Genomic DNA, 15,443 nt, shown 5'->3' with positions numbered 1-15,443 from the left:
CGTTAGTCCGAGGGCCCATGTTAACAGGAATCAGATGGTGTGTTACTGCAGTTTGGAGATAAAGCCTGCACAACTAGTACTGCAGGGTTGGAGATAAAGCCTTCACAACTAGTACTGCAGGGTTGGAGATAAAGCCTACACAACTAGTACTGCAGGGTTGGAGATAAAGCCTGCACACCTAGTACTGCAGGGCCAGAGTTGAAAACTCTTGATATATTATTAACTGGTCATTACCTCATTGTCTCGAAGAGATATGGCCCCTCCATATTGAGTTCTCTGAATATTCTGTTGAGAGGAGCATGAATGACATTAATGCTATTTTGATAAAACAGACAAAAAGAGTATCCTTTAAGTGCCCTAATAAATGTTCAAAAAGTAGAATTATATATTTTCTTCTGAGCTATTCCTCTAACTATAAAACACTAAATCCAGAAATAGAGAAAAAAAAAAGCCTCTGAAAAAAAAGTGGTCTGATTTCATTCTCATGTGAACTACTGGCCATGCGTCCATGCGCAGGACGAGGCTATGAAACTCTCCAGGCTATGTTTCCAGAAGATCCACGTAGCGCAGAGCATCAGGTCAGCAGGCTATCACTCAGCCTGATCCCTGTGGAGGAGAACAGGCCTCACCCTCTATTTCACAGGATTTCACAGGTATTATGCATCAAATGGACTCTGTTTAGTCGTAACGCGTAGAAGTAACTTTAATCCATCTGTTCAGCTAATTGACAGTCCTAACTCTCAATCATGTACTGACTGTCAATGAGCTGATTTACAAAGCACTGTAAGCAGGTACTGTGATATCAGGTCAGTGCAGGCCCGTTTGTGGTCTGCCAAAAGTTACCTGAAGCCATGATTGGTTCCTCAGTTGACTCGATGACAACATTCCAGAACGGTCCACATCTGAACAGAAGATATCCTGGACGATGTAATAAATTATTTAATAGTTGCAGGTCATTGTTTCATGAAAAATTACAATGAGCAATATATAGTTGTTTTACCCTTTGCCACAGACTTGCTAATTAACTTACCTTGTAAATGGTACTTTTCTCCATAGACTAGAAATTCGTCACTGTTCAGTCTCCAGTGATTGATGTCTGGAGAAGAAAGGTTAAGGGAATCTCCAAAGGCAGAAAATGATATGTATTTACATTTTGCCCTGTAATGAGCTAAAGCAATATGTTTAGCTACGTGGTTCTCAATCCTCCCTCAGGACCAAACATTTCACAATAGTATTGTAGCCTGAACTATGTCCCTGGTTAACCTAGTCAAGGGTTTTGATGATTACGATTGACCAGTTGAATCAGGTGTTCTAGCCTCTGGAATAGATCAAATACATGGAACGACTGTGGAGAGGTTAGAAGCCACTGTAACGGTAGTGAATGAGATAAACATATGGCTTTAACACACGGTAGTGTAATGAGTAAAGCCATATGTTTAAACGCTGTAGTGTAATGAGATAAAGCCATATGTTTAACACTGTAGTGTAATGAGTAATGCCATATGTTAACACTGTAGTGTATGAGATAAAGCCATATGTTTAACACTTAGTGTAATGAGATAAAGCCATATGTTTAACACTGTAGTGTAATGAGATAAAGCCATGATGGTTATACACTGTAGTGTAATGAGATAAAGCCATAATGTTTGACAACCTGTAGGAATGAAGAAATAAAGCCATATGTTTAAGACTGTAGTGTAATGAGAATAAAGCCATAGCTTTAAACCATCAATATGCCATTTATTTTAAGACAAATGTTTACTGTCCAAATCCCATCTACATTATAAAATATCCAGACAATGATTTTCCTGTCTCATACATTCATTCACAGATCTTCTACTGTCGCCGATTGCGAGTGCTTCACACGGTTGGCTCTTCGTAAAGAGAAGAGTGTGTTCATTATGGATGGGGCGACTGTCACTGAGCTATCTCGATACATCCATCACAGGGCCACCATTTGCTTCGACAGGACGCCAACGCTAAGCCTTCTGTTTCTTTGCACTATCCTGTGTAAAAAAGTGGCACATAAAAAACATCATACAGATGCATACCCATTGCCACCCATCCAACCAGCTTGTGCTAGTGGAAATAAATGCAAGTAAACACAGCTTTACCCCCACCAACTGTGTTCTTTCTTTTATTTTTTTTTGCGTGTTTGTAACTTGTTTTTTACTTATTTGATAAAGCCATATGTTTAGTACTGTAGTGTAATGAGATAAAGCCATATGTTTAGCTATGTGGTCTGTTTCATGTTGGTGGAACTATATTTGCTGTCTTTTCTCTCTCCAATTCAGTTTGTTGCTTGGTTTGTAAACTAGTGTTCAGATTATATGAACATTTAAAATAAAGTATTTTTTGGGGCCAGCAGCATACCACCCTACATCGCATTGCTGGCTTGCTTCTGGTGCTAAACAGGGTTTGTTCTGGTTGGTCCCTGGATGGGAGACCAGATGCTGCTGGAAGTGGTGTTGAAGGGCCAGTAGGAGCCCCCCTTTCTTCTGGTCTAAAAATATATATATGTCCCAATACCCCAGGGCAGTGATTGGGGACATTGCCTTGTGTAGGGTGCTGTCTTTCGGATGGGACATTAAATGGGTGTCCTGACTCTCTGAGGTCATTAAAGATCTCATGACACTTATCGTAAGAGTAGGGGTGTTAACCCCGGTGTCCTGGCTAAATTCCCAATCTGGCCCTCATACCATCACGGTCACCTAATCATCCCCAGCTTACAATTGTCTCATTCACCCCCCCCCTCCTCTCCCCTGTAATTATTCCCCAGGATGTTGCTGTAAATTAGAATGTGTTCTCAGTCAACTTACCTAGTAAAATAAGGGTAATTAAACAAATACATATGTTTTTAAACCTGGTGCTAATACGGCTTCTTGGTCTTGATGTTGTCCACATTCTGATTGTGCCCACATTTTTAGATATGCGTCTACACATGGTATTAAAATGTGTCTCTTATCCATCCACTGTGTCCACATTGTGACCAGATTTCCTGGTCCCTCCTTGTATGCAAATTATTTTAGGGAAATTCTTTCAAAATAATATGCATTTACTTATTTTAAGACACATTGATGTTGCCACCTGTCAACAATTTTAGAAGGTTGGATAATAATGATACAAATGGTTTTACTGTCCAGATCCATATACATTTAAAATATCCAGACAAAGTTTGCCTGTCTCCGGAGAAGGTCAGGTAGATCTGATCAATATCAGATCACAATAATTATTTTGATCTTCTACACCTGTCTACTAATGTGGTCACAATCTGGATGTAGAAGGATACACAAAGGATACATGTTAGCACTAGGTATAAACAGGGCTTAAGAGTCATTGCAAAAACTTCTACATTCACAGATTATACTGTCGGATTGGAGTGTTCAACAGTGTTCTCTTGTAAAGTACTGTTCAGAGTGTTTCACAAGAGAAGACATGTGTTCATTATGGGATGGGAGACTCTGTCACTGAGCTTATTCTGGATACATCCATCAGAGCCACCATGCTTCGACAGGACTCCAAGCTGAATCCTTGTGTTTTCTTTGCACATCCTGTGTAAAAAAAGTGGCACATAAAAACATCATACAGATGATACCTCATTGCTCACCATCCAACCAGTGGTGTAGTGGAGGGTAAAACGCAATTAAACACAGTTTACCCACCTATTGATTTTACCACTACGTCACTGACACCATCCCTATCCTTGTGATCTCTCGTCAGCATTCATGTCTCTCTGTTCAATCTCCTAATTTGGGTCATCATGTACTTGGAATCTCCATATGATAATTGATTTCTTCTCTACGTACCTTGGAGGAGTTTTTCATCCAGACTTCTCTGAAGCTGTTCAGCATCCACCTCCTCAAACTTTTCAGTGAAAACAGAATTTGTGTTATTGATTTTTTTTTAATAGTTTAAAGATTGTTAGAAACTAGTAATATTCTCAAATGGTATACATTTTTCTATGGTTGTGTGTTTTAATTTTACACTGTAGTTCTTCGTGGTTCATTAGCTAGAGCATAGCTCTTGCAATGCCAGATTTGTGGGTTTCGATTCCCAAGGGGAACCAGCACAAAACAAAACATGAAAAATGTAGGCACTCACTACTGTAAATACTTCTGCATAAGAGCGTTTGCTATATTGTAAATCTTCGTTTTGTGTTGAAATGAAATAAACTCTGAACTTGCCTGATCAGAATATTCCCGAAAAAGAGTTTGTTTGTTGCTCATATCTTCTCTATTGTCAGTAGGTGTGAGCTAAAAAATGGAATATATTGTTATAAGATATCAAGAAAGGAAGATGAAAAGGAAACACCAGAGAGATAGAAAAACATCAACTCAAATATGACGGATGAAATACTCTTTGCCTTAAAATACCTTTGGAGTTTCCTCCATATCTTGGTCATTGGAATTTTCACTGAGAAAAAGAAATGAAGACTGTTTTGTTTCTGTTAGATATATATACATTATAGTGAAACTAAATACACGATTCAAGCTCGTCGCGGGTTCTCCCACAATGCAGCTTTTAAAGGTAACGTTATCACGTTCGCAGAGATTGCATTCAGGGTTAAAACGCTGCAGATGTCAGCTCAATTGGAAATTAGTTTCAGGCTGATGTACTGCCCCAAGCTCACATTGCAAAGTTGTGGGTGACGCGCTGATAGCCTGCCTACCTTTGACTATAGCATTATATGCACTCGAATGGTGAATGGGAGGCACATGTTAATTACGAGTTGAGATTGAGAAATAAAAATAGCTATTTTTAATAGTGGCCATCAAAACAGTTTTTAACACACATTTATAATTGTTATTTGTTGCATAAAAAAGCACCCCACTGGGCACAGACATCAATTCAAAGTCTATTCCACGTTGGTTCAACTTAATTATCATTGAAATTACGTGAAAACAAAGTTGATTCAACCAGTGTGTGCCTACTGGGACGTTTCACTACAATACCAGTTTTTTTTAACAGGTGATGAGCCATTCCGCTCCGCAAACTAGGCTCTGTATGTTGTTTGCGAATTTGTGACCTCATAAGCCTTGAAGATGGGGGAAAATGTTTTTATGGGGAAAGAAGGAGAAAAAAGTTTTGAAGATGTGATACATAAGATACATGACGACGCATGAAAAATACACGGGCCAAATTAATTATACAAAATTATGAAAATTAACCTATAGACCAGGGGTGTCAAAGTCAAATGGACGGAGGGCCAAATAAAAAATTTAGCTACAAGCCGAGGGCCGGACTGTTCGAATGTTCATTGAAAATTTTTTAAATGACGCATATAGTCTAGTGAACCTAATTGAACCTACTGAAAACCTAACAAATATATTCCAATATGATCAGATAAATTAAAGCAATATTTTCTTATGGCTCTGTCATAATCTTAATTTTCAACAGACACAAAAGACAATTCCTTTATATAAAAATCCCCATAACCAGAACATTAAATGAAAGAAACCGGTATTCAAGCACCATCGAGCCTATATTTTCTATTTTTAGCAAAAGTGGGCTAAATTACTTCAAAGAAAAAAACAATAATACAATTTTCTATCATCCATCTACACTGAAATATTTTAAAATATAATTGGATTGAAATACAATAAAATAAAGTGCAAAAATCTATTAATCAAAAACAAACACTTTTTAAGGAGAAGTAACATGCAGTGAAACAATATTAACTTTAACTTTTTAAACTTGAACTGAAGTAAAACTCTAAATAAGTGTTGCACAGTAATGTTCACTTTGTTTGAGGTTGAGGTATACTTGGTGGGTGTCCCATTCTTTTCCACAAGTCATCAGTGTTCGGGGTAAGGCTCTGAGCTGAGGAAATCCTCAGAGTGAAGTGGAGTGTTCAGCAGTAAGTCGACTTCTGTGTGTGTTTTTGTTCAGGTTCATCAAAGACAGTTGTTCACACAGTATGTGCTGCCAAACATAGACAACGTTTGAGCAGCTGCCATGCGCAGCTGGGCAATTGTGTCGGGGAGGAAACGGCGAACTCCGCAGCACCCACTGCCGCATATTTTGCCCTCAGTGCATCATTGCATTGGAGGTCAATCTCCATTTGCAGGTTTGGTGGTGAGCTTTCCACCAACAGCAATGGTACCAGCATAGTTCAACCTGCTTTTTTTGCTTCAAAGTCAGGCAAAATCGGCGTCGAAAGTCAGCGGCAAGCAATACTATTTTGTCAGCCAACTGTGCGCTCGGACGCACTGGTAGAAGAGCTTCTTCTTTCATGGTCTGGCAGCTGGGAAAGTGGGCTCAAATTTTCTTTCCGCATCTGCGTCTCCCACAGAGTCAGTTAATTTTACTGTGATGCTGACGACTGCTGTGCCAATAAATATTGAAATGAAGCAGCCTACTGCTCGGTGCGTCACCGTTGCATTGTGGGAAATGTAGTATTGGTGCGTGTAAAAGATCTGCGGGCTGCCGGCTTGCTGCGGTCTGCGGGCCGGTTCTAATAATAAATCAAGATCATCCCAGGGGCCGTAAAAAACCTTCTCGCGGGCCGGATGTGGCCCGCGGGCCTTGACTCTGACATATGTGCTATAGACCAATAAACATGACTGGTCAAATGCATTTTCAGTGACTAACAGATTAACCGTTAACATCCCTATCACTGATTGTAAAAAATATATAAATATAATTCCTTACCTGTGAAATGACTTAATAGTTCACCCAAGTTACAAAATTACATATTGGTTTCCTTACCATGTAAAAAGTCTATGGACAAGGTAAAATAGAAATCCATGCTTTGGTTTATTACAAGTCAATATCCCTGATATTAGTATTTTATAACTTGGATGAACTATCCCTTTAAGTAATGTCACAGGTAAGAAATTATATATATTTTTTAAATCAGTGATATGGATGTTAACGGTAAATATTAATTAGGAAACGGAGGACTGTGCTTACTGGATGTGTGTCTCCGCCTTGGAGAGGATGGACAGGATGAAGGAAGCGGTTTCATTGGGTTTGAAGGATGATGGCACGATCAGGTATTCGCCAGGTTTCAGCCTGCATAAGAGCATCACCGTCCGAGCATTCAGGAAGTCCTTGGTTTGGGCGACAGGTGCGTTGTTGTCGAAGAAGGAGGCAGGAAACTTCCCCCTCTGTCCTTTGAACTGAGATCACAATAAAATGAAGAAGGAGGCAGGAAACTTCCCCCTCTGTCCTTTGAACTGAGGTCACAATAAAATGAAGAAGGAGGCAGGAAACTTCCCCTTCTGCCCTTTGAACTGAGGTCACAATAAAATGAAGAAGGAGGCAGGAAACTTCCCCTTCTGCCCTTTGAACTGAGATCACAATAAAATTAAGGAGGAGGCAGGAAACTTCCCCCTCTTTCCTTTGAACTGAGATCACAATAAAATAAAGGAGGAGGCAGGAAACTTCCCCTTCTGCCCTTTGCACTGCTTATTTGGGCGTGTCTACATCATTTGCATAACAGACGTCACGCTTTCAGACAAACTAAATACCTTCTTTGCCCGCTTTGAGGATAATACAGTTCCACCATCGCGGCTCGCTAACAAGGACTTTAACCTTTATTTAACTTGGCAAGTCAGTTAAGAACAAATTCTTATTTACAATGATGGCCTACTCCGGCTAAACCCGAACAACACTGGGCCAATTGTGCACTGCCCTATGGGACTCCTAATCACAGGAGGATGTGATAGGCCCTGGATTCAAACCAGGTACTATAGTGACAGCTCTTGCACTGAGATGCAGTGCACCACTCAGGAGCCCTATCTTGAGCAACACATTATTTCTTAATTCTGTATTTGTGAAAATTATGTGTTAAAGTTACTTACTTGGGCAGGTACCTGTTAGAAAGGTAAAAAAAAAAGACAATTAAATAGCAGCCACAATAGCATATTTCTTGAATTTCTTCTTCTGGAATATAATACATGTAGGTTTGCAAATGGGCGTATTTGCATTGAGAACTGAGCACTGGCAATCCCATCCCAGCGTTAACATAAGAGGAACTTACAAAGAGATCTCCACTGCTGATATGACAGTTTATGCTACCATAACAGTGCTACCTGTAACACAGTCCTCAGAGGAAGCACATATGTTTGCTTCAATCTGTGAGACGTGTCTGGATCATATCTTTGAATGTTTATCTATGGATAAAAGTTCAGTTAAACTATTCAGCAATAATATAAGGTGTGGACTGACCTCGAAGATGTTGATGCCGATGTGGACACTTTTGACCAGGCGTCGGTTTCTCTTGTCTGGCTTCTGCATCAGAGACACAAGCATGTTGTTGTCCCCCTGTGTCTCAGAGAAGTCCCTGTCAAATCCCTCAATCTTCACTCGATACTGGGGATTGGTCCAGAAACTGTCTATTGGGAGACAAGACAACATGGGTATTTTGACTTGTAGTTTCAGTAAATGTTGTAGCCGTCATGAACTGCGTAGAATTCCGTGTCAATCAAAATAAGATTTACCTCSGAACAGAATGCAACCACCAGCAGTGGTCCCTGCGACCCATCTGCCATCATGGAAAGAAGGCGTCCAATGACCTTRAGAGTTGCCGTCAAGAAAATCAGGGCACAGACAGCAGATAGTCACATCTGAGAAGTGCTGACAAAGGTTTTCCATTGTCATCCTGAGAAGACAAACGAAAATTGTGAATTYGTGTGAATTTAAATATGAGTATAGATGCGTTCTGATCACTGTACTGTATGTGTTKGTCACTTGCAACAAAATATTGACATGGTCTGCAAACACAATTCTACATTATATTGTTTACCAGAATTCCCCATCCTCCTCCACTGACAGATACATCTTCCGGTCGGCAGGACTCACTGTTTTCCACATGGAAGACCTGATAGAAATACAAACATCATGTCAATGGTTCGGATTGGGGTAAGGATCCTAGTTAGTTAGTGGTAGTTACTACAGAGTCTAGGTCGCCAAGAGACAACAATGTAAAAGCTTTAACACCTTTGGCTGCTTGTGGGTAACTCCTGAATACTAGCAATGTAAAAGGTAAAGGATATCAACTGACATGTCATAAAGACCTGTTGAAGACAATGGATGTGATTACACGTCACAGTCAATTTGAGCTAAAGCCATTCCACTTTCAAATGTGGCGTCGGGATCATTATCACGTAAAGATATTCATGAAAATGTAACAGMGATGTTGACAGTGTTATAGCTAATGTTGTGATGAAAAAATAACAAAATATATACATTAAAAAGTATTATTATTAATATTGCAATAGGGCAAATACATTTACCTGTAGCAGGAATTTCACCTGGTGAAATGGTAKAGGCTACAATATACTGTATATAGACAAAGTATGTGGACTATAGAAAAACATAACAATTACACATACTGAGAAACAATCCAATAAGCAAATGGACAGTTATTGATTGTGAATATTTATTRCTTACTTATCGCTCCAGTCTCCCTTCCACTCTCCATAGCCCCAGGGGTTGAAGAGGCGGATCAGATTCACTGGCTTGCCTTGGCTCATYATCTGTGGAAGAAACCAGCATGAACACCAGCTGTAATCTCAGAGCAGGAAAATAAGTGCAACAGGCTGGATATGAACCTGCGTCCCCAATGAGAGAAATCAGCATCTTAAACCATTAGACCAAGAGGAATTKTATAGTGGGCCGTAGGCTGACACTGATTTTGAAGTCGCGGCGACCTCATCACTAGACAATAAGACGACTCGTGCGCTACACAAGGTCAGGATACATTTTCGGTCATGGCAGAAATTATACCACAAATCCTCTCCCAATTCCCTTCAGGTAGAGCTACAGTAAATATACTGAACAAGCTTGTAATTTACACTGAACAAAAATATAAACGTAACATGTATAGTGTAGGTCCCATGCTTAGGGGGCTGAAATAAAAGATCCCAGAAAATGTTCCATACGAGCAAAAACCTTATTTCTCTCAAATTTTGTGCACAAATTTGTTTACATCCCTGTTAGTGAGCATTTCTCTTTTGCCAAGATAATCCATCCACCTGACAGATGTGGCATATCAAGAAGCTGATTAAACAACATGATCATTACACAGGTGCACCTTGTGCAGGGGACAATAAAAGGCCACTCTAAAATGTGCAGTTTTGTCACACAACAGAATGCCACAGATGTCTTGAGGTAGCGTGTAATTGTCACGTATGTTAATTTCTCTACCATAAACTGCCTCCATCGTTGTTTTAGAGAATTTGGCAGTATGTCTAACCGGCCTCACAACCGCAGACCATGTGTAACCATGCCAGCCTAGGACTTCCACGTCCAGCTTCTTCACCTTCGGGGTCATCTAAGACCAGCCAATGGGTGAGCATGGCTCCCAAGTGGGTGGGCTTATGCCCTCCCAGGGCCACCCATGGCTGCACCCCTGCCCAGTCATGTAAAATCCATTGAATAGGGGATAATTTAATTGATTTAAATGGATTGATTTCCTTATATGAATTGTAACTCAGTAAAAAAATTGAAATTATTGCATGTTGCGTTTATGGACACACTTACTCATTCAAGGATTTTTACTATTTTTTAAAACTATTTTCTACATTGTAGAATAATAGTGAAGACATCAAAACTATGTAATAACACATATGGAATCATGTAGTAACCAAAAAAGTGTTAAACAAATCAAAATATATTTTATATTTGAGATTCTTCAAATGAACCACCCTTTGCCTTGATGACAGCTTTGCCCACACAATATATTTTGATTTGTTTCACACTTTTTTTGGTTACTACATGATTCCATATGTGTTATTTCATAGTTTTGATGTCTTCACTATTATTCAACAATGTAGAAAATAGTAAAAATATAGAAAAACCCTTGAATAAGTAGGTGTTTCGAAACTTTTGACTGGTACTGTATATATTTATTGATTTAACCAGATAAGTTGACTGAAAACACATTCTCATTTACAGCAACGACCTGGGGAATAGTTACAGGGGAGAGGAGGCGGGATGAATGAGGCAATTGGAAGCAGGGAATGATGATTAGGGAATGTAGCGAGGACACTGGGGTTAACACCCCTTCTCTTACAATAACTACCATGGGCTTTTTAGTGACCAAAGAGAGTCAAGACATGTGTTTTATGTCCCATCCGAAAGACAGCACACAACACATGGCAACATCCGCAATCACTACCCTGGGATATACATTTTTTAACCAGAGGAAAGGAGTTCTTCCTAATGGCCCTCCAACACCACTTCTAGCAGCATCTGGTCTCCCATCCAGGGACTGGCCAGGACCAACTCTGCTTAGCTTCAGAAGTAAGCCAGCAGTGGGATGTAGGGAGGTATTCTGCTGGCAAAATACATTTTGGCTCTATTCTGACAAACCAAACAATGGGTATTCTTGGCATTAAAAAGGATAGAGTGCATAATGCCAAAAGATATCAGCTACAAAGATTTTCTCTCAGATTGTTACTGGTATGTTTCCTACAGTACCTGTAGAACTCCTGTGACGGTGTAAGCATGACCCCTCACTAATCCGTTGGGTTCCACCGCATTCGCTGATGTTTCCTACAAGAGACACAGATCATTAGGTATTATAGGTAAAGTAATCAGATCATAACAGTAAAGAGGTTTAGGACAAGGCTGAATATGAACACACCCATTCAGACTTTCATCTCTTCTGTATTTACAAATTAAATGACACATCTTAACTTCAACTATGCCTAACAACTCATATTACCACAGATCTGGACATAAATGCATGATTTATGTGAACTTTGAATTACACGTGCATTTCTGACACTACTGCTCTACGAACTGATTTGTCTAAAGGGTCAACATGATGTTTCCGGGGATGGTAGTGATGCTCACCCTTTGAGGTGTGTTACACCCCATCAGAGATTTGAACTTGGCAGCTCTGAACAGGAGGTCCCAGAGATTTGGTTGAGTTTCAGCAAGCTTGAACGTGATGTGAACCCCTCCAGTGAAGTCCATCATAGCCTCTGAAAGGGTCCCTGCATTCATGTCTGCGTAGGAGCCACACACTCTGCCAGAAGAAGACAGAACTTTAAGGTCGACAATGAAGAGGTGTTAAACTGTCCTATAACCAACTGATTTGGCTCACATACTTGGCGTAGGCTTTCTCCATCAAGGCGGGCCAAAACTCATTGGGAGTTTTCGAATGGACGAAAATGAGCCTGCCGTTAACTGTTGGTAGCATGTCATCGATCACAACGTCCACCCACCTCCCAAACCTCCAGAACTGAAAGACAGGACGAGAGGACAATGATTCGGTAATGCTTTATTTGGATAGTCCATCTGTAGGTGCTCTACAGACCAGTGGTGGTCGGTGCTGTTTAAGATGAGAGAGGACGATTATATATTTTTTTATATGATCGTGGCCTTATTTCTATTACAGCATATTGGATGACTGTCATTCATATTCCATTCATCCAGCTCAATGTAACGTTTAAAGTTTATAACATAGGTGCACAGGTCGAGAGACAAATTGGAGTAATCAAGACAATGACACATTCAATCATTAGTCCAACGGTTGCAAATGAGAGATTCTATTGGACAAATTAAGTTATGTTTATCCCAGTTTGCTTCCATTTAAGAAACGTTTTTCAACAGAATCGGCGGAATGAATACACCCCTGATCACACGAAAACACAATTCACTTTAATAGCAGCCACATACAAACAGGATGAGCATTTTGCTCGCATCAACGTTCTCTCCTCCTCTCACCTTTTTCCTTCGCTTGTAGACTCCAGTGCACAACACATCAGCTGTCTGTGACCAGGAGAAAAAATCTTTCCTAGCCAAGCCTTCATATCATAACCGCTAACCGCTACACACAGCCTACATCGTTGTCACCATTTAGCGAGCTAGTTAAAATGGCATGTTTGAGCCGGGTGTCTGAATAAGCTAGCTGCATTCGCTAGCTAAGTAAGTGAAAGTAAAAGTGAAAAAATAAATACAACAAAATGTAGCTAGCTCTCTTGCTCTCTCTCTCTCTCTCTCTCTCTCTCTCTCTTGCTTCTCCTTCATTTTTGAAGAAATTAATTTGTTCAAAACTGTTTAACTATTGTCTTTCTCTCTCTTTAAGTCAACTACTCACCACATGTTATGCACTGCAGTGCTAGCTAGCTGTAGCTTATGCTTTCAGTACTAGATTCATTCTCTGATCCTTTGATTGGGACAACATGTCAGTTCATGTTGCAAGAGCTCTGATAGGTTGGAGGAAGTCCTCAGGAAGTTGTCATAATTACTGTGTAAGTCTATGGAAGGGAGTGAGAACCATGTCTCCTAGGTTTTGRATCGAAGTCAATGTACCCAGAGGAAGACTGAAAGAGTGCAGCTCCAAAACAGTGTGTTTTAATCAATTATCTGGTGACATGAATATATTTAAGGAGCAGGAGCGGTAGAGATACTCTTAATGATCGGCTATGAAAAGCCAACTGACATTTACTCCTGAGGTGCTGACTTGCTGCACCCTCGACAACTATGTGCTCATTATTATTTGCCCTGCGGTTTACTTTATGAATCCTTGCGACACTCCTTGGGCGCATGTACTCTTTCTATCTTCCACCTGCAAACGCAGAGAGGACTGGACCACCCTCGTAGCCCTGGATTCCTTCTCTAGGTTCTCCTTCTCGGTTTTGGCCTTCTCAGGAGCTTTTTCTAGCCCCGTGCAATCTTTACCTGACAACTTGGTTGACTGGTTTGAGTTTGACTAGACGAGATTATTACATGATACAATAACAGCTAATTTAAAAGGCATATATAAATACATATTGATTTGATTTGAATGAATATAGTTTTATCTAAAGGCAAACTGAGGAGGAAATATCTCCCTGTTACAGACTATAAGTAACATATTCACCTACCTACTAACACTAGCTCAAACCTAAGCTTAACCTTATCCTAACCCTAACCTTAACCCTTACCCTTATTTTAACCTAACCCTAACTCTTAACCGTAATCTTAGCAAGCAGTTGCTTATCAGAGATTTTCTGATAGTATGACAATTGTAGGGCATTACGTATCCAGCACTACCAAATAAAGTGTGACGAGATTAACTACAGAGACTATTTTCTATGCGTGATACAAAGGTACAGCCTAAGCCTAAAGAGTCATTCATAGTCATGTAATAGTTCTCAATAACCACTGAGAAACCGTTTAAAATGCCATTAATAGCTCTCCGAGAATGTCAGTAATTCCAATAGGCCAATGCATCTCACAACGATAACGTACTGGAGCGTCGAGGTATTTACCCTGAAGTGGAATATTCGCATAATCCTTTAAACCTCTCGCTCTAGGGGTACTACTTGCTCCAGGATGTGCTCTGGAATGTCAAAGCCCAACGGAAGCAAGAACCAGACATTTGCCTGCACAAAAAAAAGACATTACACATTTGGTACATCATGCACATTGCAAGGGCATGGTTGATATTACTGAACACAAATATACACGCACAGCAATCATTTTTACAATTTTACTGAGTACAGTTCACATAAGAAATCAGTCAATTGAAATAATTTATTACGGTCCTAATCAAGGATTTTACATGATTTGGCAGGGCGCAGCCATGGATGGCGTATGCCCACCAACTGGGGAGCCAGGCGCAGCCATCAAAATAAGTTTTTCCCGACAAAGGCTTTATTACGACGAGAACTTCTGTTTCTTCAGCTGTTTGGTGACTGGTCTCAGACGATCCGCAGGTAACAAAGCTAAATGGGAGGTCCTGTACTGGCATGTTAACGGTGGTCTGCGGTTGTGTGTGTTTGGATCTCTAAATGACTTTGGATGTGGTTTTGTTAGAGAAATTAACATTAATTTCTCTGGCAACAGCTCTGGTGGACATTCCTGCCAGTCAGCATGCCAATTGCACACTCCCTCAAAACTTGAGATCTGTGGCCTTCTGTTGTTGTGCAAAACTGCACATTTTAGAGTGGCCTTTATTATCCCAGAATGTAATGAACTATGCGTTTAATCAGCTTTGATATGCCACATCTGTCAGGTGGAGGATTATTTGGCAAAAGAGAAGTGTCACTAACAGGGATGGAAACACATTTGTGCAACATTTGAGAGAAACAACCTTTTGTTCGTATGGCATTTCTGTGATCTTTTATTTCAGCCCACGAAGCATGGGATCTACACTATACATGTTGTATTTATATTTTTGTTCAGTATATATTGATGCTTGCTTATAACAAATCCACTTACCAATATTTCCTTGCTCAAGTCAAACCTTGAAAATCCACTAATGATGAATCTGATTTTGGGCAATTTTCTAGAAGAGCGATACACACGTACAACTATTAACAATATTTCTAAATGTTTATAATGTGTGCAGATTTGAATGAAGACTTGACATACCTCTGGTCTCAACCAACCCCTCTACGCATGTCATCAGGGAAGTAGCCTTCACCAATGGAGTTGTGGTCTGGTGGAACATGTCATCGATGTACCTCACCCCTGGCCAACAGTATGCTTCAGCTGCGCAG

General features: G+C 40.1%; 1 protein-coding gene across 1 annotated transcript; it reads right to left on the bottom strand.

Moving 5' to 3' along the window:
- Window positions 1-1,075: 1,075 nt before the first annotated feature.
- LOC111956096 (calpain-1 catalytic subunit-like) lies at window positions 1,076-14,692 on the bottom strand. Its single transcript, XM_070448332.1, has 16 exons — window positions 14,687-14,692; window positions 14,265-14,324; window positions 12,063-12,196; window positions 11,806-11,980; window positions 11,428-11,502; window positions 9,397-9,482; window positions 8,750-8,824; window positions 8,445-8,605; window positions 8,173-8,339; window positions 7,806-7,817; window positions 6,913-7,121; window positions 4,374-4,413; window positions 4,185-4,253; window positions 3,807-3,864; window positions 3,487-3,551; window positions 1,076-1,096 (listed from the first exon to the last, which is right to left on the bottom strand). The coding sequence occupies exons 1-16, from the start codon at window positions 14,690-14,692 to the stop codon at window positions 1,076-1,078; spliced, it is 1,413 nt and encodes a 470-aa protein (XP_070304433.1).
- Between the last annotated feature and the right edge of the window lie 751 nt (window positions 14,693-15,443).

This window comes from Salvelinus sp. IW2-2015, linkage group LG1, assembly GCF_002910315.2.
Source record: "Salvelinus sp. IW2-2015 linkage group LG1, ASM291031v2, whole genome shotgun sequence".
NCBI classification, from domain to species: Eukaryota; Metazoa; Chordata; class Actinopteri; order Salmoniformes; family Salmonidae; genus Salvelinus; species Salvelinus sp. IW2-2015.
The sequence above is the reverse complement of the archived record's forward strand: the minus strand, read 5'-3'. Positions and strand labels throughout refer to the sequence as shown.